The 26,357-nt window shown below is 59.6% G+C and overlaps 3 protein-coding genes across 8 annotated transcripts; 1 reads left to right on the plus strand and 2 right to left on the minus strand.

Moving 5' to 3' along the window:
- Positions 1–87: 87 nt before the first annotated feature.
- Positions 88–15,756, minus strand: TPST2 (tyrosylprotein sulfotransferase 2). 6 transcript variants are annotated; one of them, XM_053993862.1, is made up of 8 exons: positions 14,265–14,411; positions 8,236–8,301; positions 5,864–5,956; positions 4,352–5,254; positions 2,727–2,925; positions 1,947–1,997; positions 1,776–1,824; positions 88–632 (listed from the first exon to the last, which is right to left on the minus strand). In XM_053993862.1, exons 4-7 carry the CDS (start codon positions 5,185–5,187, stop codon positions 1,795–1,797), a joined length of 1,116 nt encoding a protein of 371 aa, XP_053849837.1. In that variant the 5' UTR covers positions 5,188–5,254; positions 5,864–5,956; positions 8,236–8,301; positions 14,265–14,411; the 3' UTR covers positions 88–632; positions 1,776–1,794. The 6 variants fall into 6 exon arrangements, with proteins under 6 accessions (XP_053849837.1, XP_053849839.1, XP_053849833.1 ...); XM_053993864.1 differs by lacking the exon at positions 14,265–14,411 and adding an exon at positions 12,077–12,153; XM_053993858.1 differs by lacking the exons at positions 5,864–5,956; positions 14,265–14,411 and adding an exon at positions 15,673–15,756.
- A 197-nt stretch (positions 15,757–15,953) lies between these two features.
- On the minus strand, positions 15,954–20,869 carry CRYBB1 (crystallin beta B1). The gene is made up of 6 exons (XM_053993865.1): positions 20,841–20,869; positions 20,123–20,282; positions 19,215–19,333; positions 17,515–17,647; positions 17,242–17,384; positions 15,954–16,908 (listed from the first exon to the last, which is right to left on the minus strand). The coding sequence occupies exons 2-6, from the start codon at positions 20,261–20,263 to the stop codon at positions 16,728–16,730; spliced, it is 717 nt and encodes a 238-aa protein (XP_053849840.1). The 5' UTR covers positions 20,264–20,282; positions 20,841–20,869; the 3' UTR covers positions 15,954–16,727.
- A 3,600-nt stretch (positions 20,870–24,469) lies between these two features.
- Positions 24,470–25,622, plus strand: CRYBA4 (crystallin beta A4). Its single transcript, XM_053993866.1, has 5 exons — positions 24,470–24,508; positions 24,627–24,745; positions 24,946–25,087; positions 25,192–25,334; positions 25,475–25,622. Exons 1-5 carry the CDS (start codon positions 24,470–24,472, stop codon positions 25,620–25,622), a joined length of 591 nt encoding a protein of 196 aa, XP_053849841.1.
- Positions 25,623–26,357: the final 735 nt, after the last annotated feature.

A 26,357-nucleotide genomic window follows, 5' to 3' on the forward strand; every position in this document is an offset into this window, starting at 1 on the left:
GGAGCGGCCGCGCAGGTAGCGCCGCCCTGTGGCCCGGCGGGGTACAGGGGGAGGAGCCCGCGCGATTAATAATTAAAATATTAAATATCAAATCAACACTTTAATGGTGTTCGACACCAGGGGTTGGGGTGGGGGGGGTATATATTAACTCTGCAATAGCCTCTGCAGGGTCAGGGAGGCGGTGGGGGGGAGGGCACACGCACCACAAAGGCTCTGCAGGGCCAGGGGGCTGTTCCTGACCCTGGGAATTGGAAACAGCAGGACCAGGGTGGCTCTTCCCGATCCCAGGAATACGGAACAGCAGGGATGGGAGGGCTGTTCCCCACACCGGGAACGGGGAACGGGATCACGAGACACAAACGCCAGGTACGGAATCCTCCAGGCACGGCACGGGGAATCTCCTCCATCCGCCCGGGCCCAGGTTTCCACAGCTGCATTCCCCACGGGGCGCTGGGACGGGCCGGACGCTCCCGCCGTGGAGCACGTTTGGCCTTTGCAAATAAATGCAAATACATTCCTGGAGCGCAGTCATTTGGCAACAGTAGGAGCAAGCAATATGCTTGGAGAACAGATTTCCACGGGCCCACTGCACACTCTTCCTTCTCGGGCAACAACAGCCCACTGGCAGTGTTCTGGAAGAGACAAAACACAGAACCTCAGGGGGAGGATCCCCTCAGGAGCAGGATTCCCTCAGGAGCAGGATCCCCTCAGGAGCAGGATTCCCTCGGGGGGAAGGATCCCCTAAGGAAGAGGATCCTTTCAGAGCAGGATCTCCTCAGGGACAGGATCCTCTTGGGAGCAAGATGCCCTCAGGAGCGGGATCCCCTCCCCTCATGGGCAGGATCCCCTCATGGGCAGGATCCCCTCAGGAATAGGATCTCCTCAGGGGCAGGATCCCCTCAGGAATAGGAACCCCTCATGGGCAGGATCCCCTCAGGAATAGGATCTCCTCAGGGGCAGGATCCCCTCAGGGGCAGGATCCTCATGGGCAGCATCCCCTCAGGGATAGGATCCCCTCAGGGGCAGGATCCTTTCAGGAATAGGATCCCCTCAGGGGCAGCATCCCCTTAGGGATAGGATCCCCTCAGGGGCAGGACCCCGTAAGGAACAGGATCCCCTCAGACTAGCACAGCAATGCCTGACTGAGGGTTTAAAGATGACACAAAAAAATGGCCAGAAAGGAACCAATTCTCAGCCCAGGACAAGGGGACACACAGTTCCTGATCTTCCCTCTGCTTCTGATCTTCTTCTAGCCCAACCATCTGCTTGTAGACAGAAACTTGCTCTTAAAGGATCAGTTTTAATACCAAGAATGGTATTTTATGCTTTAGCATGGAGGAAGAACATCCAACACTTCAACAGTTGTCTCTGGAGCAGCAGCCCAAGGCAGCAGCTTTGTTTTCCATCATGTTTTCCTTTGTTTTCTATCCCCTTCTTCAGGTCCATGGCACGTCTTTGGAGGCAGCTGGGGAGCAGCTCAGCTCATCCACACATTCCATGTGTCCCTGCTGCCTGCAGGGACGGGCTGCAATAACCCTCCCAGGCGGCTGAGTTTCATTTTGCAGCTTTAATCCTGTTCCCAGAGCTCAGGAAAAGAATTTCTTACAAATGGTCCCACACAGCAGCATTGTGTGGGAAGATCTGAGGCGCTGTGAAGGATCCCCAGAGTGTGCCTGGAACCCCAGCAGATCCACAGAAATCACACAAACCAAGTGCTGGTCCTGGAGCAACGCAGGATTTGCCCAAATCCCAAAATTAAGTAAACAGGGTCTTACCTGGAAATCATTAATTTTCTTAGTGAGAAGATGACGTGTTCTGAGTCACCTGGAAGTGCCCCAAAAGAGAAGGGTCAGCTCTGAGCCAGCATTCCTCAGGAAAGGGAGCAGGGACCAGGTACCCTGGTGTGTCCCAAACCCCCAAACCCTCAGGGTACGCCCGGCTCTTACCTGCAGGTGACCTTTGAGATTGGCCGGTGTTTTATAATCCCCCTTTAAAACCTGTGGGAAAGAGAACCTGGAGTGACCCCCTGGGGCAGTGGAATCACCTCTGGGTCACTGCTGTCAGCCATTCCCAGCCTTCCCAGGGAAAAGGTTGCACCTTGAGTGCTCTGTCCTGCTCTGGTCCCCTCTCTCCACAACAGATATGGAGGGGCTGGAGCGTGTCCAGAGAAGGGAACAGAGCTGGGGAAGGGTCTGGAGCCCCAGGAGGGGCTGAGGGAGCTGGGAAAGGGGCTCAGCCTGGAGAAAAGGAGGCTCAGGAGGGACCTTCTGGCTCTGCTCAACTCCCTGACAGGAGGGGACAGCTGGGGGGGGAGGTCAGGCTCTGCTCCCAGGGAACAGGGACAGGAGGAGAGGAAACTGCATCAAGCTGTGCCAGGGGAGGGTCAGGTTGGACAGCAGCAGGAATTTCCTCATAGAACGAGTGGTCAGGCTTTGGAAGGGGCTGCCCAGGGAGGTTTGGAATCCCCATCCCTGGAGGTGCCCAAGGAACGTGTTCCATGTGTCACTCAGTGCTCTGGGCTGGTGACAAGGTGGGGATCAGGCACAGGTTGGACTCGATGGTCCTGGGAGGCCTTTCCCAACCGGAATGACTGGAATTCTGTGATTCTGTTTTCCCTGTGTCAGTCTGTTTCCCCCCTGCTCCATCCCGATCCGGTTCAGGAGCTTCCCTTGCTCCAAGGGCTCTGTGAGCCCCTGGCCTGTCCCCTCCATGGCAGTGCCACTCACCCTGTGCGTGTTGTTGACAACCAGGGGGTCGGGGTGGCCGTAGTTGGGGGGGTTGGCGTAGGGGTCGTAGCCGAGCCTGGCGAGCATGGGGGCGATGTGGGCCATGTCCTGCAGCACATCCCCCGGGATGTGCCCGATCCATTTGGATAACGCCTCCATGTTCACCGGCTTGATCACCTGGTCTGTTGACCTCTCTATCCTGGGGGAAATAGAGGACAAAAACAAAAGACACAATGGTTGGATTTCATGCACGTGCCGGGCTCACACACAGCTCGCAGCCACCTCCACACTGAACCACAGGATGGGATCTTAAATCCCATCCCACTCCCTGCCATGGGCACAGACACCTTCCACTATCCCAGGTTGCTCCAAATCCTCTCCCACCTGGCCTTGGGCACTTCCTTGGATGGGGTAGCCACAGCTTCTGTCCCTCACAGCCCTGCTCTGGGGAAGCAGACCCTGGCAGGGGGTTCCACAGCCCCAGAGGCTGGGTCCTCCTGTTTAGAGTCATGGAATCATTAAGGCTGGAAAAGCCCTCTAAGACGAGTGAGTCCAACCATTCCCCCAACACTGCTGAGGCTACCACTGACACATTTCCCCAGCTGCCACATCCACACAGCTTTTAAATTCCTTCAGGGATAGTGACTCTACCACTGCTCTGTTCCAATGCTTAATTACCCTTTCAGGGAAGGAATTTTCTTTTTTATCCAACCTAAACCTCCTCTGGCATAACTTGAGGCTGCTTCTTCTTTTCCTACAGGAGGGATCCATCCTGCACTGGGACAGGGGGTTTCACCAGGACACCTCTGCTTATCAGAGGAAAACAATGTGTGGGCTGTAGCATAGATCAGTGACCCCTATGAATATTCAAAACCTGATCTAAGCAGCCTGGACCAATTTACTCTGAGCAAACAGGGAAGTAGAGCTGGCTGCACTCCCAGGGCATCCTGGAAAACTGGAGCAGCTGCACATCCCCCGTGGCTCCTGTGCCCTCACCACCGGGGCACCAGCAACTGATACAGAAACTTGGATAATTCCCTTACATGGCTGATTAAATTTTGCTAAGCCTGACTTAAGCCTCCATTTAGAAAAGAAACAGCATTAAAAGAGGAAAAGAAAGTGGGAGAAGGCAAACACCCCCCACACACGGAGAGGGCAGGAGAGAGTGCTGGGTGTGCCTCCACTGAGCAGGTATTGCTTTTATTCTGCAATACCAACCCCAGACCTGGCAAGAACTACAGCTCATCATCATTAGCAGCACAACTCATCACACCAAAGAGGCATCTGAGGACGGTGGAGAAAGAGGCATTAAAGAGCTCACGTTTCAGAGTAAGCAGTTCTTTGCAAATTAGAGACTGAAATAATTTCTGCAGTGTCAAGAGAGATTAAACAGTCACCTGCTCCTGAAATCCTTGCTTGACAAGCTGTTCTGTGGAGTACAACAGCTTGGGAGCATTAAAGCCATCTCTTACTCAGGAACACAAACCCCACTGCAGTACAACGTGCTGTCCCTCCTGCCCCAAAATCACACGCAAACACCAGCAACGTGGCTCTGTCCCCAGTTTCAGCCTGCTTTGTGCAATGAAAATACTCCTCAAAAAGCTGAGGAAGGAGCCGAGACTCACTTGGAAAGGGACACCCCACCGGGCTTCCCGATGAGCTCCTCGTGGTGCAGCACCGTGTCGCTCCAGGAGATGTCCAGGAACCTCATGATGTTGTGCATGGACTGCTCGGGGTGCAGCACCAGCTGCTCGTAGTAGACGGGCAGGCAGCGGGCGCGGCCGATCTCCAGGCACTGGGAATACATCACCTCGATGGCCTTGTTCCACTTGGTCAGGCAGTCCCGGTAGCTGTTCAGGTCGAAGCCGGCGATCGTCACCTTGCGCGTGATCATGGAGTGCACCGAGGCGCGCCCGTCCCGCACCATCAGCAGGAACTTGGAGTTGGGGAACAGCCGGGACAGGTACACGGAGGACTTGAGCGTGAAGGGGTCCTTGTTGCACAGGTACCTGGCGGGCTCGCCGTGCTTGGCGATCACTTCCAGGATGAAGGCCTGCATGGCCGCGTCCAGCACCTGGTCCGTCACCCCCGCCTCGTCCAGGCGCATCTTCTCGCGGCCGGACTTGGACCAGGCCTGGCGCATGGCCAGCACGCGGGGGATGATGCGGGTCTCCTCCCCGCAGCGCACCTCGGGGTGGGCATCCAGCATGGCCCTCATCAGCGTGGTGCCGCTGCGGGGGACGCCGCCGATGAAGATCAGGGGCATGTCCTTGCTGTACCGGTACTCCACGTGGTTGGCGTCCACCATCACCAGCTCCTCGTTCTCCGGCCTCATCAGCCTGTGCCTCCTCTCGCTCAGGACCTGCTGGCACTCCAGGACCTGCTGCCCGAGGTGCAGGGTCACCATCAGGGCCGCCACCGAGCCCACCAGCAGCAGCACCCTGCGCGTGGTGACCCGCATCCTGCTCTCCTGGGCACAGGCTGGGGGCTTCAGCTCTCCGCTAGCGAGTGTCCAACCCCACGGGCATCTGCAAGAGAACAGCACTGTCAGAGCAGCGGGGCCAGCCCTGCTCTGATGGGATGCTGACACCATCCCAGATTTCATCACCTCCTTCACTTATCAGCACCTCCTTCACTTATCAGCACCTCCCAGGCTTGGTGCCCTACACCCAGCAGGTAATTAAAGTCTGTCTCAGTGCACACCCAAAGAGAGAATTTCTGCACTGTTTGTGCTCCCAGAAACACAGGTTACAGCTGGAGCAAAGCTCCAGGAACGTTTTGGAGAGGAGGCGCCCTGTGTACTCAGGGACTCCTTAAAACAAAATCTTTACAGAGAGCCTGTTCCATCCCAGATGAAGCCCAGACCCAAACTGAGGTTTTTCCTCCCAAACCCAAGTCAGCACTCCAGCACCGCTCACCTCTCAGCCACCTGCATCCTCCCTACATTTTGTTTAGTTTAACCCTGCGGTCACAGGGGAGGGGGAAGCTGAAATAAGAGAAAAACAAAAGCCTCTCATGCCAGCTTTAAGGGTCTGAGTCAGGAGAAACCGTTAGAATGAAACACTGAGAAATTCAACCATCTGAGAGTGAACAGCCACACGCAGCGTTCACCACCCTGCCCTGCCTTGGAAACTGACCTGACGGAGAAATCCGTGAAACTTCATCTGGCACCGAGACTTTTTGGGGTTTTCCACGGCTCGGCAGGACATCCAGCAGGAAGGCTGCAGCTTCTACAAGTGCCCAGCTCAGCTGCGTGCCCGGAGGGACTCCCGGGAATGCTGGCACCGCTTCCCACCCCCTCCCCCCCGTCCGCCCCAGTTGCGAGTGCAGGTTTTGCAATCCTCCCCTGGGCTCACCCCGGGATTTCCAGTTCTTTGTGATTATGTGGCTGGGGCAGGAGCTGAATGGAGTGGAAGGAACGGGCCGTCCATGGATTCTGTTTTGCTGACAGGCCAAAGAGCTACTCCAGAAAAGTGTTTTCTCCCCTCCACGAAGGAACACATTGTGCAGCAGTCCATGCAGAGCAAGGAGCAGGCAGGAGAGAGCCTGGAGCTGGGCAGCTTTCCTGCTTCTCCTGCCAGGCACTCAGGGACCCGCTCTGCTCCCCGCTTCCAGTCCCTGACATTCCACTCCACCATCCTGGTCTGCTCCCATCCACCCACCGGCTTTTATCCACCCCTGCCCAGGCAGTGCCTCTCTGCCAGCCCAGGGATGCCCTCCCCCATCCCAGCAGCACAACAACATCACCACCAAAAGTATTTTTGTGGCTCTTTACTCCCTGGTCCACCCTGACCAGCTGCTTGGTAACATACCTGAAGCTAAACAGCCTCAGCCGCATCCCCAGGTATGAGATAAAGTGGGTGGATTTGTTGGGATGTAGATCAGAGGGACACCCAACAGCTCTGGCATTTTTGCAGCACCAAGCAGAGTCAGAGCCATTAACAAGACAAGTGCTGCTCCTTCCTGCTCTCTTCATCTGTTTCTGTCATGTAAATATATTCAAATGCTCACCCCAAAATAATTGCAAATGCCACAAGACCCATTTCAATGAATGGCAGAGGAGCAGGCAGGATTTAAGGCCAACTGGAATAATTAGGGCGATGCAGACCAAGACAGGCTAATTAGCAGCAAAGGCTGCATCATGAAAGGAGGCTGGAGCACAGAAGTGCTCTGTTCTCCAGGAGAACCAGCTGACAGGGAGCAGTGCCCACTGAGATGCTCCAGCAGCTCCAGCTGAGCTGCGGAGGGAACAAAGGCACTCTCATATTGTGTTCGATGGGGCTGCCTGCTGTGCCAGGGGAGGTTCAGGTTGGACATCAGGGGGAATTTCCCCATGGAAAGAGAGGTCAGGCCTTGGGAGAGGCTGCCCAGGGAGGTGGTGGCGTCCCCATCCCTGGAGGTGTCCATGGAACACCTGGACGCGGCACTCAGTGCTCTGAGCTGGTGACAAGGTGGGGACAGGTTGGACTCAGCCTGGATGGTCTGGGAGGGCTTTTCCAGCCTGAATGATCCTGGAAATCTGTGAGTCCCTGGGGACTACCCTGCCTGTCCAGCAGGCAGGGACACAACCCCCACTGCTCCCCCGCAACGCCACCAGCATGGGAAGCTCCCACTCCGTGTGGGGAGTGGGAAAGGCAGGTGCTCACAGGAGCACGGCTTCTCCCCAGTGCTGAGCTCTGGACTCTGGCTCTGCCCCTGCACGGCAGGCCCTGGCCCTGGAGGGGCTGGAATGGGACAAACCTCTCTGTTGGGATCACCCTGGGATCACCCCAAAGTGCTGGGAGGGCTGAACAACACCCAGAGCGTGTCTGGCTGCGGGCCGGGGGCAACCGCAAACGGCCCAGCTGGTTCTCAGCTCTTTTGTGCAATTCTCCACTGAGAATTTCCTAAAATTTATGGGCCTCATTAGTCTGTGAGGGAAGAGGGATGGGTCATTTCCTCCCCAGTAGACACTGTGCTGGAATCATGGTGTAATTAGGTGCAGGGCTGTCTGAGCAGAGACAGCCCTTCCAGAGATAACACCCTTTCAGATGCCCAAGCTGGCTCTGAGAGCTTCCCACTCCAGCAGAAATTAGGGAGCTCCCAGAGGCTACTCTGGCAGGGAATGGTGACATGGGAGCAGAAAGCAAAGTGCCAGCAGCAATCCAGCACTGAAGCCCCTGAGTGCAGCTTGGACATGGCAGGACAGGGATGTGACACAGGGCCAGGGGCTCTGTCCCTGGCCTGCATCAGGGCAAGGCTGCCACCCAGAGCATGGGGTAGAATGGGAACCAGTGGGGAAGTGACAGCAGAGTGACAAGAGGTCTACAGGCAGCAAGTCTTCCCTATTCCCATGCTGATGGGACTTGAGCATGAGCAAGGCTGACACTGTGTCATGCCAGCTTGTGAAAGCAAGACAGGATCAACAGGGCACAGTGGTGGTGTGGACAGATGTGCAACATCATCAGACAGATGTGCAGCAGCCACCCAGCATCCCAGGGGAACCACACATCCAGCTGCTTGCTCTTACCTTTTCCCCGTACGGTCATTGTGCTGCTAGTTGAGCTTCATGCTGAACCCGTGGCCACCAAAACACCTGATGGGGAAGAGAAGCCACAGTGTTGATTTGTTTATTCAGCACACGCATCTGCTCTCCTCCTCAGCACCTTCCCTCCTCTCCACAGCCTCCAGTGAGCCCCAGGGAAAGGTGTTCCTGCTGGAGCTGGTGTTCCCAGCTCATGGTCACCGCTGGCAGCTGGACTTGGCACACCTGCCTTGAGACTGTTCACAGAGCACAGCCAAGCCAGCACACCCGAGGGAAGCAGCAGGGCAGCTGTGCTTTTAGGAAATGCAGCCTCCTGGAAAGAAGAGGCCTCAGGGGGACCCGAGCAGCCTGGATGTTTAAAGCTCAGGGGATGACGATCCAACTGGGCACAATTCCAGCACACACCGACCGGCACAACAGCCTTGACCAGAGGAAGCAGCTCCACACTCGCCTGCTGGAAATGCTGAAATCAGGCACATGTGACACTATGACCAGAGCCCCCAACCTGCAGGCCTGGCAGTTCCTCCTGGCTCCAGCCCAAGGAACAAAGCTCTCTCCAGCCTCACCACCTGCCAAGGCAGCAGCACCAGTCCTGTACAGCATGAAACCAAACCCCTGGACACTGGATTTCCCACAAGGACTGCTCCATGCCAGGGAGCACAGGAGCTTTGGCTGAAGCCCTCCTGCAAGCACAGAGCATCCTGGGGACAGTCTGGGACATGGAGCTGCAGCAGAGCACCCTGAGGAGCCAAGACCTGGCGGATCACCAGATGTCACTCTGCTCCCATGATCACAGCATGGACATGGGACCATGATGGGGTCACTGCTGCTGGGACATTCCCAGTCAGCTCCCCCTGGCTGCACAGCAGGTCCTGGCCTCGCAGGATGTTCCTGAGAACATTTCCAGTAGTGACACTGATGGCTATTCCAGTCTCCTCTCCTGCCATCAAGTGTCACCAGCCCCTCCACCTCAGCACTAAGGAGGAACCAGAGGGAAACTCCACCCAGCAGGAACTCTACAAGGGCTTATCTGCAGTGCAGGCGCTTCCCTGCGAGGCTTCCTGCTCAGCCTGGCCTCCATGGACTACAGGATTCCAGCTCCAGACCAGGCTGCAGCTCCACGGAGCAGCAGCTGCATCCCTGGATGTGCTTCTGCAGTGCCCCGAGTGCTGAGGTGCAGGGACAGAGGTGGTTCAACAGCCCACCCGACTCACCCTGCTCTGGAAACAGCTCCAGCTCCTGCCTGGGCACAGACACACGGACAGACACACAGACACGCACTTGTTTGTGACTTCCTTCCTGATGCTGTGCAGGGCGTCACCACCAGCTGGGCTCCAACAGCTCTGACTGAAACCCCGACCAAAACCCCTGAGGGAAAGCCCTGACCTTGGCACCTGCGCTGGGAACGGGTAAAACCCACCCCCGGGACAGCCCCTGTGCCAGCACAGCACCCTCAGCAGTGAGGAAACACCATTTGTTAAAGTGTTACAAACAACCACAGAAACAGTTTCTATGAGAAGCCCCATATGATCAAAAGCTGTATTTTTCTTTAAACCATTCCCAGAAATGATTGTCATTAAGCGTAGCCTCCCCAGAAGACGTAGGTGTGGCCTGGAAAATTTGAGCTCAATTTGTTGGTGCTTAATAAAAGGATGAGGATCTGCAGGCGCCCTTGTGGCGGAACAGCAGCAGAAACTGTGGTCAGCAAGAAATGTCCCAACACATCCAACTCACATCTTTACAAATCAGCAATATTTAATTACTGAATTGATAATCTCCAGTTCATTTACAAAAATAAACACAGCTTGCCTGAGGGCTACTGCTTCATCACAACCTGAGCTCAGTCCAACGCTGGCACTGCTGATGGCAGCTCTGCTCCTCCTGCATGCTCCTGCTGGCAACTTGTACAGCACATTTCCAAACACTTCCCAGGTATCTCTCTTAGCAGGACAGGAATGCAGCGAGCATGGAGCATGGGGCATGGAGCATGGGGCCCGCCCCAATCTCCACCAGGAGCACACAGAGGCACCACGGGGGTGGCTGTGGTCACCGAGTGCAGCGTCAGCTCTGTTACACAACCCCCAGCTCGTGCTCCTCCACCCCAGCACTGCACAGACCGGGATCGATCCCACGGGACAGTGGGAACAGAGTCCAACCCACCCTCCCCAGTGGTGGGACAGGGGCTCTGCACCTACCTCTGCTGCAGGTGTGCCATGGCCCTAAGCCTTGGAGAGAAGATATGAAAATTAAGCTGCAGCACTCAAAAAAAAACCTCCCACAACAAAAAAGAAGCTGCTGTCAGCCACCACGTGGCGAGAGCAGCACCACTGAGAGCAGGACTGGTTTGGTGACTAAAACTGAAGCTGCACCGCAGGTCATGAACCCAGGGCATCCACTGGAACAGAGGACAATTCCAGTGAAAACAGAACCAATCCCAACAAAAACACCTGGGGTCTGGAGCACTTTGGAGTTCCGTGTCCCTTGGAAAATCCCCAAACAGCACTGACAGCCCTGTGGTTTACACTTGCACCACTGCCATCATCCCAGGGAAAAATAACAGTCAAAAGAGTTCAGGGATGAGTGTTCAAGCAGCCACCTCAGCACCCAAACCACACAGAGGCTGCTCCAGCTGCATCTTAGCACCCAACAGGCTCAGGGGGCAAACGGGAATTTATTCTCACTGCTGAGTACCTAGAAAAATAAACCAGCAGAACCTTCTGCCCCGAGGATTAAGGAAGCGTGTGCCAGCTTCAAACACTTTCTGGCTCAGAAAAGCCTGCAAGGTGAGAGCCTGAGAGCTGAGCATCCTTGCCCTGCATCCCAAAGAGCCCAGGCAGGGATAGGGGCACTGTGTGCCAGCCAGCTCCAACAGGCCCTAAATCACATCAGCAGAGAATCCACAGACATTTCACAGCACAGACTGTTGGTTTATCGCCTCAAGGCTGTTATGATTAGCAAAACATTTTATTATCCTGCTCAATGGTACAATGTTCCTCAAACAATAAAAATCCCACCAATTTACAGTAAATCCCCTCCACCCATCTCTCGTTCCAAGCACGGCGACAACATTTTATCGTTGGGAGATGGAAACCTCAGCATTCACCCTGCCAACCTCGCAGGGACACAGCCTTCAGCTCAGAGTGGCAGATTAATTATGGAATGCCCAAGGGGAAGGCTGCTGGCAGGACACAGGGATGGAGGCACCTACCCACTCCCCAGCACCTGGCACTGTGTCCTGCACAGCAGCAGGGCTCCAGCACGTCAGACACGCTTGTGCTGAAATGGGACACGAGCTCTGCACTTCAGAGGGAGCTCCTGACTTTTAATTAATCCACAGAGTGTCACCCTTTCTTAATTACTCTGCAGTTGCTGCCTCAGGGGGACAAAGGCAAAGCCAGCACAGGTCCACTGATGGTGACACTCCCACGCTGGTTCCCCTTGTGCCCTGACCAGTGACTCCACTGTCCTGCTGGAGCATGGGGCTCTGGGAAAGCACTGAGCTCTCCCCCAGCTCCTCTTGCCCAGGGATGCTGTGGCTGCTCCATCCCTGGAAGTGTCCAAGGCCAGGCTGGATGGAGCTCTGAGCAACCAGGTCTAGCGGAAGGTGTCCCTGCCCATGGAAGGGGGGGTGGAACTAGAAGATCTTTAAGATCCCTTCCAACCCAAACCATTCCATGATTCTGTGACGATTCTATGATTCTTGTCCATGCCTCTGATCAAGTTCCTCCAACTCTCAGCCCTTGTCCAGAGTACGTCCTGGGGATCCCCATGGCAGGAGGGGCAGTGGGCGAGGGGAGCTGAGGGTTGCACCCCCCTGTTCACTCACCACGCTTGATGCAAACACAGCTCTTCCCTCACAAAACTGCACAAATATTCCCTTGCAGGAATGTGGGTGGTCAGAGCCTGCCATACAACAGAGAGGAAGAGAAGTCAGAGGAACTGCTAGAAAAAACACCAAGTATCTTCAAAAAATATTTTCTCAATCCACACGCCAAACCCTAAGTCTCAACAAGCTCCATTCTTCCACGCACAAAGATCAGGATCTGCAAATAAAAAATTGTTTCTGCAAGACAAACCCCAAAACCTCAAATTTGCTTAAGAAACAAAATCAAAGTGTTTTATTTCCCCATGCAGCAGCAGCAGCCTTGGAGGCACTGCCTGAGGGCAGGGCAGGGCAGCAAGGATGGAGGTGCCACTGCTCACCCTGCAGGCAGGAAGGGGAGAGGGGACACTGCTCCCCATCTTCCCCAGCTCCTCTGCTCGTTCTTGTCCTGTTTCCTGCAGCTCCCTCAGGAGCACAGTCCTGAGCACAGACAAGCCCCAGGATCTCCAGCAATGCCCAGCCATGCTCGGCACAATGGATGCCATAAAGGCAAGCATTTGGCGTCTCCACAAAGCCAGAAACTTTGGGAAGCACCAGCACCCTCTTCAGCAACGTGTGTTTGTGGCCTCCCACTCCCAGCCCCAGCAAGGACAGGCAGTGACCACTCCCCAGCCCTAGCACGGATGAAGCCCTTGTGAAACCACCGATGGAAGAAACGGAACCGGCTCCTTCCGAGCTGCTGCCTCGTCAGCCAAACCACCCTGCACGGCACATCCGAGCGCCTTCCTGTCTGCACGAGCCCAGCTGGGAGCCCTGCTCCTCCTCTGCTGCCACCTTCATCTACAAACGCTGGGCCACCAAGGCCTGTGCCCATGCCCTGAGTGCTGGCCTGCAGCCAGCTGTGAGCACAGCTGCCCGAGAGGGGGTGGCTGTTTATCCCACCCCCCTTGCAGCTCAGCCACTGCCGGCAACAGCTGCTCGCACCACAGGGTCCCTCCCAGCACCGAGCAGGAACCGGAGTGCTGGAAAAGCTTCCCCTACCCCAGCACAGCAGCCTGTGGCTCCGGAGCCAGCGTGCCCGTGGCCATTTTTCCATGGAGAAGCACCTGCATGCTTCAGCCCCTTCAGAGCCCCCAGTCTCAGTCCGGGGTCACTGCCTGGGAATGCGCCGTGGGAAGCAGCCGCTTGCTTGCTTCACTTCTGAGCGCTGCGCGTTGAGCAACCCCCGCTGCTGCTCTTGTTTGATGTCCCTGGGAGGGGACAAGGGGCTCCTGTGGCAGGGCCAACCTCCTGCCTGCACTCACATCATGAGGCACCACAGCACGGACCGGGGACAAACAGGGGGCAAAAAGGCATCGTTCGCCTTGAGAGGGGAAATCTTTGAGAGAATTCCTGCAGGAATTCTGCGGGCAGACAGGGCTTGGAAAACAGAGTGAACCAAAGCAGGCAGCCGATACCAGGGCAAGCTTCTCCCAGGTTCTGTGTGCCCGCTGCCTGTGGAATCTGGAGGGAAACGTGCTCGGCCAAGGCATGAGGCTGAGGTTCCTCAAGGCATCACAAGGCGCATCTGCACGGTGCCAAATAAAACCACCTGCTGGGGGTTTGTTTTCTCTCTCCAAAAATCTTCTTGACAGTCCCCGTGTTTTAACAGCGCTCTTGCCATCCCACACATCCCCAAAGGCTCAGCGTACCCGCAATGCAAACTGCCTTTGGAAAAATCTCCTTAAAATAGCGACAGAAATTACTAATACAGATTGTAAAACCTACAGGCAGAGGAGGGCCGTAGCTTGAGCCTGCCCATGCTGGTGAGCCCACCAGTGTCCTGCAGAGACCCCAGGCCTCAGCCTGCCACATCCCCTCGCAGTGAAGCCCCCCAATGCCAGCTGCTGTGGGCAATGCTGGGGAGGACTCACACAGTGCCCAGTTCAGCTGCTGTCCCCCAAATTCTGGGCTGCCTCCCTCATGTGACTCTGCACAGACCTTGGGCTCCCCTCGGGCTCTGCAGCACAGCTGGTGCCACGTGCAGCAGCCTCAGGGCACCAGCTGCCACTGGCAGGAGATGGCAAACCCCACTCGCAGGCGCCCGCATTAGCACTTGACAGCTCCCCACGAGCACCCTGCAGCATTCCCACAAAACACACGGCAAATCTGGAAACCTGTTGGCACCAATCACTTGGATCTCCCCACTCACCGTTGCTCGGTGCCTGGGCAGGAGGGAGCAGCACGGCTGTGCTGAGGGGGGCTCGCCTCCCAAAACCGAGTCCAAGCAGCCAGCGGGGCCTGGCACAGGGAGGCGTCTGAAGGGGTTTCAAGCTGTGAGATGACTTTTGGACAGAGCCCGAGCATGCAAACAAACACAGAGAGGGACAGAGCAAAGGCCTCTGTGATGCAAACCATCCCCTGCCTGCACAGGAGGGCAGCCCAGCTCATGCTGCTGGCCCTGGTGCCAGCAACTCCAGCCACGAGTCCCAAGGAACTTGAGCTGGACAAAGCATGGATGTCACATCCCTGCCACACAGGGCACAGTAACTGATGGGCACTGCCAGGAGAGTGCCAGTGCTTTGCATGGGCTGCAAGGTACCAAGGCAGCTGCTCAGGAGCCCGTCTGCACCCCCTGACAAGGGACCCACATCCTACAGCCACCCTGACCTTGGTGCTGTCAACACCTCTTGAGCCTCAGCAGAGGCTGACGCTGCCCGAGACCCGCAGGTGCAGCCTCTCACTGGGCACCCACCCTGCCCAGGCCACCACACTCATCCTGGTATAGAAGGGCACTCCCAACCCTGGCTGAGCTCTGGACAGACAGACAGACAGACAGACAGACAGACAGCCCCAGCCCATGGGTGCCTCTGTGTATGGCACTGCTCAGGTTATGGGGGCACAGCTTGGTGCTGGGAGAGGGGACCGTGTGCCAAAGAGCAGAATGAGAGGACAAAGGTACGAGGAGGACCCTGTGCTGAGCACCTCGTGCCACCCGCCGTGCATCCTGCACTGTGTTCTGTGCACTGAGCACCCTGTGGCCACCTCAGCACACCCTGCACTGCACTGAGCACCCTGCACCCAGCACCACTCTCTGAACTGAGCACTGAGCATCCTGCGCTGGGCACCCTGCACCGAGCATCCTGTACGGGGTACCCAGCGCTACTCTGAGCACCCTGCACCGAACACCGAGCACCCAGCACCGCTCTGCGTCCGCAGCACCGCACACCCAGCACCGCTCTGCGTCCCCAGCACCGCTCTGTGTCCCCAGCACCGCTCTGCGTCCCCAGCACCGCTCTGCGTCCCCAGCGCCGAACACCCAGCACCGTTCCGATCACGCATCACCGCCCGGTACCCCCAGCACCGCGCACCGCGCACCCCCCCGCACTGCGCACCGAGCATCCTCCGCCGCTCCGCGCCCCGTTCGCTTCGCCCGCGCCACCCACCGAGCCCCGAGCCGGTACCAGGCGGCGCCCGCCGGTAGCAGGGACCGCCCGCCGCGCAGCCCGGCCGCTGCCACCTGCCAGCCGGCGCGGCCGGGGGGACAAACGGCAGGGATACAGGCGCGGTACCCGGGCCGGGCCGGTTCCCGCGCCGCCCCCGGTGCCCCCCGCACTCACCGGGGCCGCCGCCGGCCCGGAGCGGCGCGAGACGCGGCGACGTCACGCGCACGCGGGGCCGGGATCCCCGCCCGCCGCTCCGCGCGTGCGCCGCGCGCGCCGGGCACCGGGCGGCACCGGGGGAACCGAGCCCGGGAGCGACCCCGAGCCCGTGTCCCTGCCCGTGCCCGTGCCGGTGCTGCTGCCCGCGCCGGTACCGGCCGTGGCCGCGCAGCCGTCCCCGCGAGTTGCCGGGAGCGCTCCGCGCCGCGCTGCCCGCGGCCTCACCGTTATCCCCGGTCCCCGCCCCGGTCCCGCTGCTGCCTCTGTGCAGCGCTCGGCAGCGCCGCCGTCACTGCCGGCGCTGTAATTAATCACCGCCGTCGGTAATTAGCGGCGTGGGAGCGCAGGGAAATGCCACCCGAGGTGCCCCGCCGGGAGGCAACGGGATGGGAAAGGGGGAATGAGGCCGCAAAGAAGTGCCCGGTGGGGAGGGACAGCACCCGAGGGGGGAAAAAACACTACTTGAAAGTGAATTGATCTTTGATTGACTGCAATTTTGGCTATTAATTAGTGCCCAGGTGGATCCCGCGGGCAGAGACCCGGGACCCCTCGCGGCCCTCCGATCCCTCAGGTGTGGACAGAGCCAGGAGCCCGCCCTGATTCCGCGGCTCCCGGGGCACCCTGAGTCCCCCAGATGACAGGGTCCCCACGGGGGCTGGTGGGGTCGGGCTACAGGGCCTTTGCCACCCCCTTCCCCCACACCGAGAGTCTCCTGTGTCCCAGCCCCAGCGGGGGGAATTCCTGCCTGAGACCAATTCCCTGGCAAAACCCCCCTCCACCGTGTCCCACCCGGCTCCAGCGCAAGGCTGGCACATCCCGGGCAAGCGGAGCCGCGTTCATGCACCACCGACCCCCGAGCAGTTCTAATCTTCTGGTTTTTTTTTAATTTGCCTCACAAGGTAGAGTACATCCAGGGAATGTGCAATGTACAAGGAAAGTGCTGGGCAGGCGAGCGCGAGGGGAGGCGGGGGTGCCCCACGGGGCCCGGGACTCGTAGCTAGCAGGCAGCACGCTCAGTCGGAGGGCGCGTCGGGGGTGACAAAGGTGCCCTTCTGGTCCCACTGCATATCCCGGATGCGGCGGATGGACTGGATCTGGGGCTGGAAGGCAGACCACTCATTCCAGTGTCGGAAGTCGCCGGTCTCAAACAGGTACTGGTAGCCTCTGTAGCCAGGGTACTGGTACCCGACCCAGCTGTGGGAAAAGCAAACACAGGGCACCTGAGCGGGGTCGGCCGCTCCAGGCAGCTGCCACACGGCTGGTGGGCACCTGGATGGCCCGCAGGGCCTTCCTGCGTTGGCCACCAACCCCTGAGGGATGGGCCCCACCACTAGAAACAGGCATGCCACCCTAAACAGCCATGCCACTAGAAATAGCCATGCCACCAGAAATAGCCATGCCACCAAAACCAGCCATGCCACCAAAACCGGCCATACAGCATCTTCTGGATGCCTGAGAGCCTGTGGCAGCCGGCTGGGGAGGACAGGGAGCCTGGCACGAGGCAGCCACCACTGCAGCCCAGCTTACGTTCCACTGGGCACCTGCACGCTGCCCACGCGGTCGCAGAAGCCATAAGCCCAGAGGCTGGGCACATCGTCCTCCTGGATTTCCATCTTGTTGCCCTTGAAGTCAGCAGACTCGTAGAGGGAGATTTTGTGGTCCTCAGCCTCCTGGGGAAGACAGAGGGAGGGTGCTGGGCAGTGTGGCCGAAGCCCCGGAGCTTTGCTGCAGTGAAGCATCGAGCAGCACGGCCCAGTCCTGGGCAGACCCCACCGGGGCTCTCTGCTCCCAAGCACTCACCATTTTGATGGGACGCATGGACATGAAGCAGTCGCTCCGGTAGCTGCTGGACCAAGTGTCCCAGCGAGGGTACTCGCCCTTCTCCAGGATGAACATCTCCCCACGCATGTTGGCCTGCTCATAGGCCACCCAGCTGGGGAGAGAGGTGGGCAAAGAGCAGGTCAGGTGCCACCCAGCAGTTCCCCTCCTGCTCAGCCATCTTGCGGGACAGTGGAGGGGTCTCCAAAAAGGCTGTGGCCCCACCACCCTGCTCCAACCTTTCTCCCAGCCCAGGCACTGTGGCCTGTGCAGAGCCAGCGCTGATCCATGGGCTCCTGGCTGGAAGCTCACTGGCGTGTGAGTGTCCAATCCTGCAGCAGGCACCAGCACTAACAGTGCTCCTCTTCCTCAGCTGGGGAGCAGCAGGACCCCTGCACAGCTGGTGACCCCACAGAGTCAGCTCAGCACTCTGTTGTCCCTCCTGCCTGGGCTGTGTAATCCTGGCATGCCCTCACGCCTCACTGCTCCAGCGCCAGCCAGCGCTGGCACCCGTCCCACTGCCGGGAGTGGGGCTCACTCAGCTGCAATGTCACCTCTTCAGCAGAGCCACGAGGTGCTGCGGTGCTGGGAATGTCATGGGTGTGGGGCTCCAGAAGCCCCCGGCACCACACCAGTCCTGCATTTGCTGCTTCCCCTTTCCCTGCAGAACAGCTCTTCCTGCAGACACCAGCAGGGGTTTTCTTGCTGGCAGGAGATGTGTTCAGGTACCCCAGGCTGCACAGCCTCAAGCTAAAGCACAGCTTGGTTGTTTTGCTCTCATCTTTCCCTAAGCACATTTTTGGGTGCAGAGTCCCATCGGTGACTCTCAAGAAGCTTCTAAGATCCCCATTGACACCCAAGTTCTCTCTCTCCTCCCAGTTTCACCCTTTCTATGTCTAGTGCAGTTTCCCAGGTCTGATATCTGAGCTCCTTCCAGGCTGCTCCATCCCCCATTTGTTTCAAGAAGAGTTGGATATTCTGGGTTCCTAATAAAAAAGTCATCGGTGCTCATGGTGTCATTCCAGGTCACTCCCGGTCCATCAGGGATGCTGTCAGGACCAGCCATGTCCTGTGCATCCTCCCCACAGCACTACCAGCCCCCCTGCATTCCTGGGAACACTGTTTCTAGCTGGGCACAGCACGGTGGGATGCTCTTTCAACATGGAGATCATCTGTCTGCTCAGTTATCTGCTTTGGGGATAGTTTTTGTCCCTGCCTGTGTCAACCGTTCCCACGGCTTTGAGGCCTGCCCAGCCCCCTTGTTGCTGCTTGGCTGCCGGGGTGCAGGCGTGTGCTTGTCCCTGCCCGTCCCTGCCTGGTCCAAGGATCCCACCTCATTTCACCTTGACTTCTCAAAAATCTGCAGGCCCCTTGTATTCCATGGACAGCTCCAGGTGGCTGAAATTATGGACACGTTTCCTCAGCCCTTGGCTTTGCCTCTGGTGCCCTTTGCTTTGCCTGTGGCCCTGACATCCTTCCCAGCCATCCTGGCCCTCCTGTCCTCCTCGAAGGAGACCCGGGATGCCCTCTCTGCTCCTGTGCTGGCCCTGCTGCGCTCTGCCCAGGCAGCAGGGAAATGCCCCTGAACGTCACATTGTGCCCAGAATGCCCCCAGGGCCGTGTCCCCACCCGCCGGGAGCATCCCCAGGGTCTCAACGCCCTCCGTGGCTGGGGTCACTTACGGTCCAGAGGTGACAATGACGCTGCGCACCCGGTCGAAGCCACGGTCAGCCAGGTTCAGGCACTCGGTGGTGAACTCCATCTGCCTGCCCTGGAAGTTCTCCTGGTCGAAGACAACAATCTGGAGGTGCAAGGAAAAGGTTGGATGAGGACAGGCATGCTCAGGGAGGGCAGGCTGGTGCTGTGTGAGCTGCCATGCCTGAGCCCACTGCTCCACGTGTCCCCCTTGGCTCTCCAAGCCTTCCTGCAGCTTCTCAGATCTGGTGCCCGCCCATGCTCGGCTGGGCTCTGTGCACGGGCATGCCCAGCACAGGTTGAGCACAGGAAGGTTTCCTCCAACAGCTGTTCCTGCTCCAAGATGGCCTCATCCTGCACCTGGTTCTGCTGCTGCTGGTGCCCACACTGGTGGGAAGGAGCTGCTTCTCCAGGTGCTCTGTCTGCACTGTGGCCTTCTCAGCCTGGCACGGTGTCACCGGAGCCCTCGCATCACTCGCCCCACCTGTGCCAGCCCTTCTGCAGTGCCCCAGTGGCATGTTGGCATCACTGTGGCATTTCAGTGCTCGCCCTGTCACCCCTAGTGTCCTCTCCACCTCCCCACAGGACCCCTGCATGCAGGGAGTGACCAGAGGGAGCAGGTGACAGCAGCCAGCCCTGACACCACAACTCAGGAGAGAACTCTTCCAAAGCCTGTGGTCCCCAACAAGCTGTCCTGGCCAAGGCACCTTCAGACTGCTCCTCCTGCAGCAGCTGCCCAAATCCCGTGCCTGCTGTCAGAGGGACAGAGCAGGGATGACATCTCCCACACTTCCACAGCCCTTCCCCCTGGAACAATCTCCTCCTGCCCCAGAGATGCTGCCCTTGTCCCTCAGCCCGGAGCGTGTCCCTGCACGTGGGGAGCCACAGGGCTTACCCTGAAGGCTTCTGGGGAGGGCTCCTCGCCCTTGCTGTTTGCGACAGGAGCAGGGTCAAGGGATGGAGTTGGAGCAGGAGCTGCCTTCTCCTTGTCATCCGCAGCCTGGCCGGGAGCAGCGGGTTTTGTGGTCTCAGACATCGCGGTGGTGGGCTCAAGTCTGTGGCAGGGCACCAGCAGCAGGTTAGAGGGAGGAATGGATGTGGGCACCCACAACCCACCCCAGGAATGTAACATCTGGATGGGGACTGTCAATGGGGTGGGTGGGCAGGGCTGGGAGGGGAGCTGCTGGAAGGTTCTCCAGCAGGCACAGGCAGGGGGATCACAGGAGGTCCTGGAGTCCACACTCTCCTTCTGCGGTCAGGAGAGCCCTGAGCATGGTCCCAGCACTGTAGGAGTGCCCACGAATGGGGCCTGATGCTGTGCCAGGCACCGGGGCCATCCCGCACGGGGTGCACCTGGGAGCCCGGGGGGCACCAGGTCAGCGTGTGAGGGGTTGGAAGGGGACAGCCCTGGTCTGCTGAGGCCCACCCTGCTGTGGCCCCACAGGTGAGTGTCAGCAGCAGCTCCCCGGGGAGTGGAGGGCGGTGGGATGCTGAGCACAGAGGTGCTCCCAGACGTGACCACCACAGTGGTAGCCACGGCTTAGACCCTGAGTTTCCCTCTCCCCACCTCGGGTCCGGCTGCAGCCCGGTGTCCGGGGACTTTGTCCTCTTACCTGGGCAGCTGCTGCTTCTTGTTGGAGTGAGCGGGCTTGTGTTTCGGGGCGCCGCGAGGCCCCCACTTTATAGCCTGGCAAGGGCAGACCCCCGGGCGGGCGCACAAAGGAACTGCCAGCTCATCAGTGTCTGCGCGGCCGCCCAGTCATCACATCCTGCAAAGCGCTGGGCGAGCTGGAAGCCTCTCCCCGGCCCCGTGCCCAGCCGCTGAACCCAGCACTTTCCTTTGTGCCCCCGGCACAACAGAAGACCTGACCGTGCCACTTTGCAGCGCACCCGCTGCCCCGCGTGCGGCCGCCCCGGCAGGGCATATATAGCCCTGGCACGGCCCGGCCGGCGCCGGCACCGGCACAGGAACACCTCCCCTGCCCGGTGCCCAGGCCCCGGGCCCGTGGTGACACCCCGCTCCCGTGCCGCTGCCACCGCGGAGGGTGCAGCAGCCCCGCCGTGCCCGGCTGGCAGCCACGCTGTGCCCGTTTCTCCCCTCCCAACACTGAACCTCTTGCTTTGAACATCACTCCGTGCCTGCAAGCACTGGCAGTGCTGCCCTGGAGATGCCAGAAAGCGAGACCTGAAATGTTCTGAAATGCTTCAGGAGTTAGGTTTTTTTCCCAAAGCATGTGTAATCGAAGCTGACACTTTCAGAACCACCTGAGTGCCTGAAAACAGTGTTTGTTCTCCCTTGGGAATGTCCCTGCTCACTGGCAGGGTTCTTCCTTTGCTTTTTAGCCCATTTTCCCCATGCTGTGGTCACCCTGTACCACCCCTGGTTCTGCCACCATCACACTCATGGTTTTGGGGCATTAGCTCTGTCTGACGGGTGCAGGAGGGTTGTGGGGTGGCTCGTTGGGGATGCACTGCCACCAGTCCCTGCAGCAGTTCTGGTGCCACATCTCCCCCACCCCATGGCACCTCGGGAGGACCTTCCCCTGAATCCCTCTGAGCCTCTGATCAGCTCTTCTGCATCTCCACACCCCTGTCCAGCACCCGCAGCTTCCCGCAGCATCCAGCACCAGCAGTGCCTCACCCGGGGGTGTGCGGGCACAGGGCTCAGAGCCCCGTGTGCTGCCCTCCTCTTTTGTTCCTCTCGTGTGTCACCCAGCAGTGGTGGGATCCAGCTGCACCTTCTGGGCTATTGCACAAAATCCCCAGCAAAAAGAAAGTATTGATCCCTTCTTTTCCCGAGGTTTTTCAGGAGGTGTGCTGTGCCCGTGACATGGCTGGGTGCGGGGTCTGCTGCCCTGTCACCCTGAGCACTGACCCAGTCTGGTTCTCACCTTGATACTGAGCAGTGTTTTATGATTCATGATTTCAATTTGTGCTCGTTTCCATGGTTTTTATCCAGATTTCTAATTTAACCTGCCCTCTCTTCTTCCCAGAGCCAGAATGGGTGTTCTCCCTGTGCTGCTTCCCCTGTGCCTCCTGGGCATTAATCAGCAGGTCTCACCCTCCCCCTGCTCCTGATTCTGCTTCCCCTCCCAATCCCCAGCACCTTTAAACCTGGGCATTGGAAAACCAGCTCGGAGGGGCTGAGCTCTGCTCCTGATGGCTGCTTTGCTCCTTACTGAGCACTCAGCATCCCCGTGGGCTTCCCTGAGCCAGTGCTGTGGCAGGACTGACAGCAGGGATCGATCCTTGGCCATTCCTGAGCCCCCTAGACACAAAATCTTTGCCCTGCCATGGACCGTGTGCCCTCACTGCAGCATCCCTCCCGGGCACGGGTGAGCCTGAGGACACAATTCCAGCACAGCAAAGAGCTGCCCTGGCAGCAGAAGGCCAGAGCTGGCACAGCATGGCCGTGGCGGGCACGGGCACGAGGGGCTGTTCTGCCCTGCTGAGTCCCGCTGCCCACGGAACTCCTGCTGCTGCATCCCTGCCTGGCACTGAGTGGCACTGTGGGGGCACAGGCTCCAATGACCATGTCCTGCTGCCAGGACATGGCGTGGACAGCGAGTGGTGGTCACTGGTCACTGGTGGCCAGCATAAGCTGAGTTTAGCTCAGGCCACAGTGAGAGGCCAGGGACAAATTGTGCCAGTGCCAAGAGGGCTTTTGCTGGGGTTGCAGGTGGCAGGGACAGCCCGTGCAGCCCTGCTGTGCCCTGGGGCAGCCGGTTGTGCTGAGCCTCCCCAGCTGTGAGCTCCCGGGTGCCCGGGGCTCACAGAGCTGCTGCAGCTGCATGAGGGGAACTGTGGTTCAGCCTCCTGGTGGTTTTCTAGCAAAGTCTGTCCCAAAACACAGCACTCCCTGCGGGCACGGGTTTTCCTATTGGGGTCAAGAGCCTCCATTGCCTGCTGCCCACTCTGAGGGGCAGGCTGGGTGGGTGCCTCTGCCCAGCCTTTGGAGCCCTGGCACCACCCGGGGTGATTTGTGAGGTGTGTAGGTCACTGTGAGCAAAGCTGGAAGGTGTTTAGGTCCCCAGAATGTGGTGGCAGCAGAGTCTTTCCAGCACACAGAGGCGTGAGGCTGCTGCAGCTCTTCCCAAGTCATGACCTGCACCTCCAGTCCCTCCTGTGCCTTTTCAACCCCCCACCACCAATTTCCATGCCCCTGGTCCCTCCTTCTTATGGTGTCCATGGCTGTGGTGTGCCCAGACTGCAAGGAGCCGCCCTGGATTTAGGGTAGAGCTGCTCTGCCCTTGCAGGGAGAGCAAGTGGAGACGTGTCCTTCCTCCTACTTCCCAGAAAGGGGTGAGGAAACCTCCCCGTGCCCCCAGTGCAGGCAGCACTGCCTGCGGGCAGGGGGAGCGCTGCCAGAGCTGGGACACGGCCCCAGCCCAGCCCCACGCCAGGAAGGGCACATGGCAGGAGCGCTGGCAGAGCCTGGGGGCGGTGCCCCAGCTCTGGAGCTGTGGGGCAGGGGTCAGAGCCTGTGCCTGGTGGGCCAGCTCGACGTCCCGGCTCATCAGCGTCTCTGACACGGTGCCTTTGTTCTGGCCGGTCCCTCCTCCCTGCCATGTGCTGAGTTAGGGGTTTCAGTAATGCTCCCCTGGGCTCTGTCTCTATCTGGAGGCTATAAAAACCCAGCCAGAGGCTGCCGGACATGTCACCTCCCTGGGCACCAGTGCCTCACCCCAGGTAAGCGCTGGAGCCTGGGGCAGCTCTCCCGTGCCCGTGGCTGGGGCCTGGGAGCGAGCAGCTGCGGGAGCAGGTGAAGGAGCATCCAAGACCTGGGGCTAGACCTCTCCTCGGCACCGGGAGCTGTGGTGGGGGATTGGGGATCGAGGGATCAGGGGCTGTCCCTGGCTGTGGCAGGTGTTGATGCTCAGTGTGGGCACGCAGCCGCCTCTGCAGTGCTCCCAGCTCAGCACTGCCCTGCCTGCACCGACTGCCAGCACCGGGTTTGGCTCAGGGAGCTGCCAGTGGGAGGAGGAGTTTCCCTGGGCACGGGCAGGGATGTCTGCCAGGGCCAGGTGCCCACTGGGCCAGGTGCCCGCTGCTCCACATGGCCCTGGTGGCAGCTCCAGCTGGGCAGGGAGAGCCACAGAGCTCTTCATCTGCTCCAGCATGGAGCAACCCTCTTGTTGTCCCCCACACTGCTCATGAAGGGGGACAACAAGGGCTCCTGAGGTCATTTTCATCTGGGCAGAGAGGCAGCTTTAACTGTCCCCTGTGCTCCGGCAGAACCACCATGACCCACCGCTGCAAGAAATCCTCCGGTCTCTGGAAGGTATGGGAGCCTGGGCAGGACCAGCACCGTGCCCTGTGAACACCTGGGAATGGGCCTGCAGTATCTGCTCGGGGCCTTGGCACCCCCAGAGCCCCCTGACTCCCTCTATTCCCCCCAGATCGTGGTGTGGGATGAGCCTTTCTTCCAGGGCAAGAAGCACGAGTTCACCACCGACTGCTACAGCACCCCAGAGCACGGCTTCAGCACCGTCCGCTCCTGCAAGATCGAGAGCGGGGCGTGAGTGGGGGTCCCGGGGCACTGCCACCCCACAGTGCTGCGGGACCCCACGGATAGCAGGGGGGTTGGAGGATGGAGGCCTCCAGTGCCTTTTGCTACCCGAGCTGCCTCCCGTGGGCACCGCCGGGCGCAGCGAGCACAGCCCGGCCGTGAGTGGGGCGGTGGGCACCCCGGGGGTCTCACCCCTCCCGCCCCGGCAGGTGGGCAGGCTTCGAGCACTGCGGCTTCCAGGGGCAGCAGTTCGTGCTGGAGCGCGGCGAGTACCCGTGCTGGGAGGCGTGGAGCGGCAGCAACGCCTACCACGTGGAGAGGATGTGCTCCTTCCGCCCCATCGCCTGCGCCGTGAGTGCCCCGGCCCCGGCTCCCCCCCGCGGGGCGACCCCCGGAGCCCACCACTGGCCACGGACGGGGTGGCAGTGACAAAGCCGTGCCCGTCTCGGCCGCAGGACCACGGACGGAGCAGGTTGATGCTCTTTGAGGAGGAGAACTTCCAGGGCAAGCGGGCAGAGATGAGCGACGACTGCCCCTCGCTGCCCGCCCTGGGCTGGGGCAGCAGCACCGTGGGCTCCTTCCTTGTCCGCTCCGGCGCGTGAGTACCCGGGGCTTGCAGCCCGCCGGGACCGCCGGGGCGCCAGCAGGGCCGAGGATGCTCTGGCAGCTGCCGGGATGCGCCCGCAGCGCGGGGGCTCCGCCAGCCTCGAGCCACCGCCGCTCTCTGCTCTGTCGCAGGTGGGTCTGCTCGCAGTACCCGGGGTACCGGGGCTTCCAGTACCTCCTGGAGAGCGACAGCCCCGCGGGCGAGTACAAGCACGTGCGGGAGTGGGGGTCCCACGCGCAGACGGGCCAGGTCCAGTCCATCCGCAGGGTCCAGCAGTGACCGCGGTGCCGGAGCCCCCGCGCCCGGGGCACCGTCTGTCCCGCGGGGCGGCGGCGACAAAGCTCAATAAAGGCTCAGTTGTCCACGGCGGCGCTGGCAGTTGGGGATGAGGGCCATGGCGGCGCGTGGTCGGGAGTGATGCACACCTGGAGGCAGAGCGGGGCTCTGCAGGGGCAGGGATGAGGTGGAGGGGAATTTTTCTGCCCGGCTGCAGGTTCAGGGGCTCTGCAGGACCCCCACATCCCACCACCCCACAGACACCAGGTGCTTTTCCAGCACCTGCCAGGGGCTGAAAGGAGCTGCAGGATCAAGCAGGTGTGCACCTATCCCCATGTCCATGCACACCCTGTACCCATCCCAGCACCCATCCCTCACTCCCGCACACCCAGTGTGCAGCCAAAGCTGGAAATGCAGCAGGGAAAGGCTGGTCTCGAAATATTCCTCATTTCAGAAGAGCTGTGGAGAAAATGTTTGATGTGGTGAAAATGTCCCATCCATGACATTTGCAGCAGCAAGGCCACCAGCGGAGGGAATGCTGCCCAGCAAGGGATTCTCTCCGCAGGAAATCACAATTAAAAAGGCTAAATAGAAGAAGAAACAAAAAGTTTTGGGATGGGCTGAATGAAACTCTCCTGCGCCCCAGGGCAAACCGGTCCAGGGGCCGGCAGCCAGGGAGACCCGAGGAGCGGAGCTTCCTGTCACCCCCCGTCCTGGTTACCCCCCTGTCCCTGCGCA

The sequence above is a fragment of the Vidua macroura genome, chromosome 18, assembly GCF_024509145.1.
Source record: "Vidua macroura isolate BioBank_ID:100142 chromosome 18, ASM2450914v1, whole genome shotgun sequence".
In the NCBI taxonomy this organism is placed as follows: Eukaryota; Metazoa; Chordata; class Aves; order Passeriformes; family Viduidae; genus Vidua; species Vidua macroura.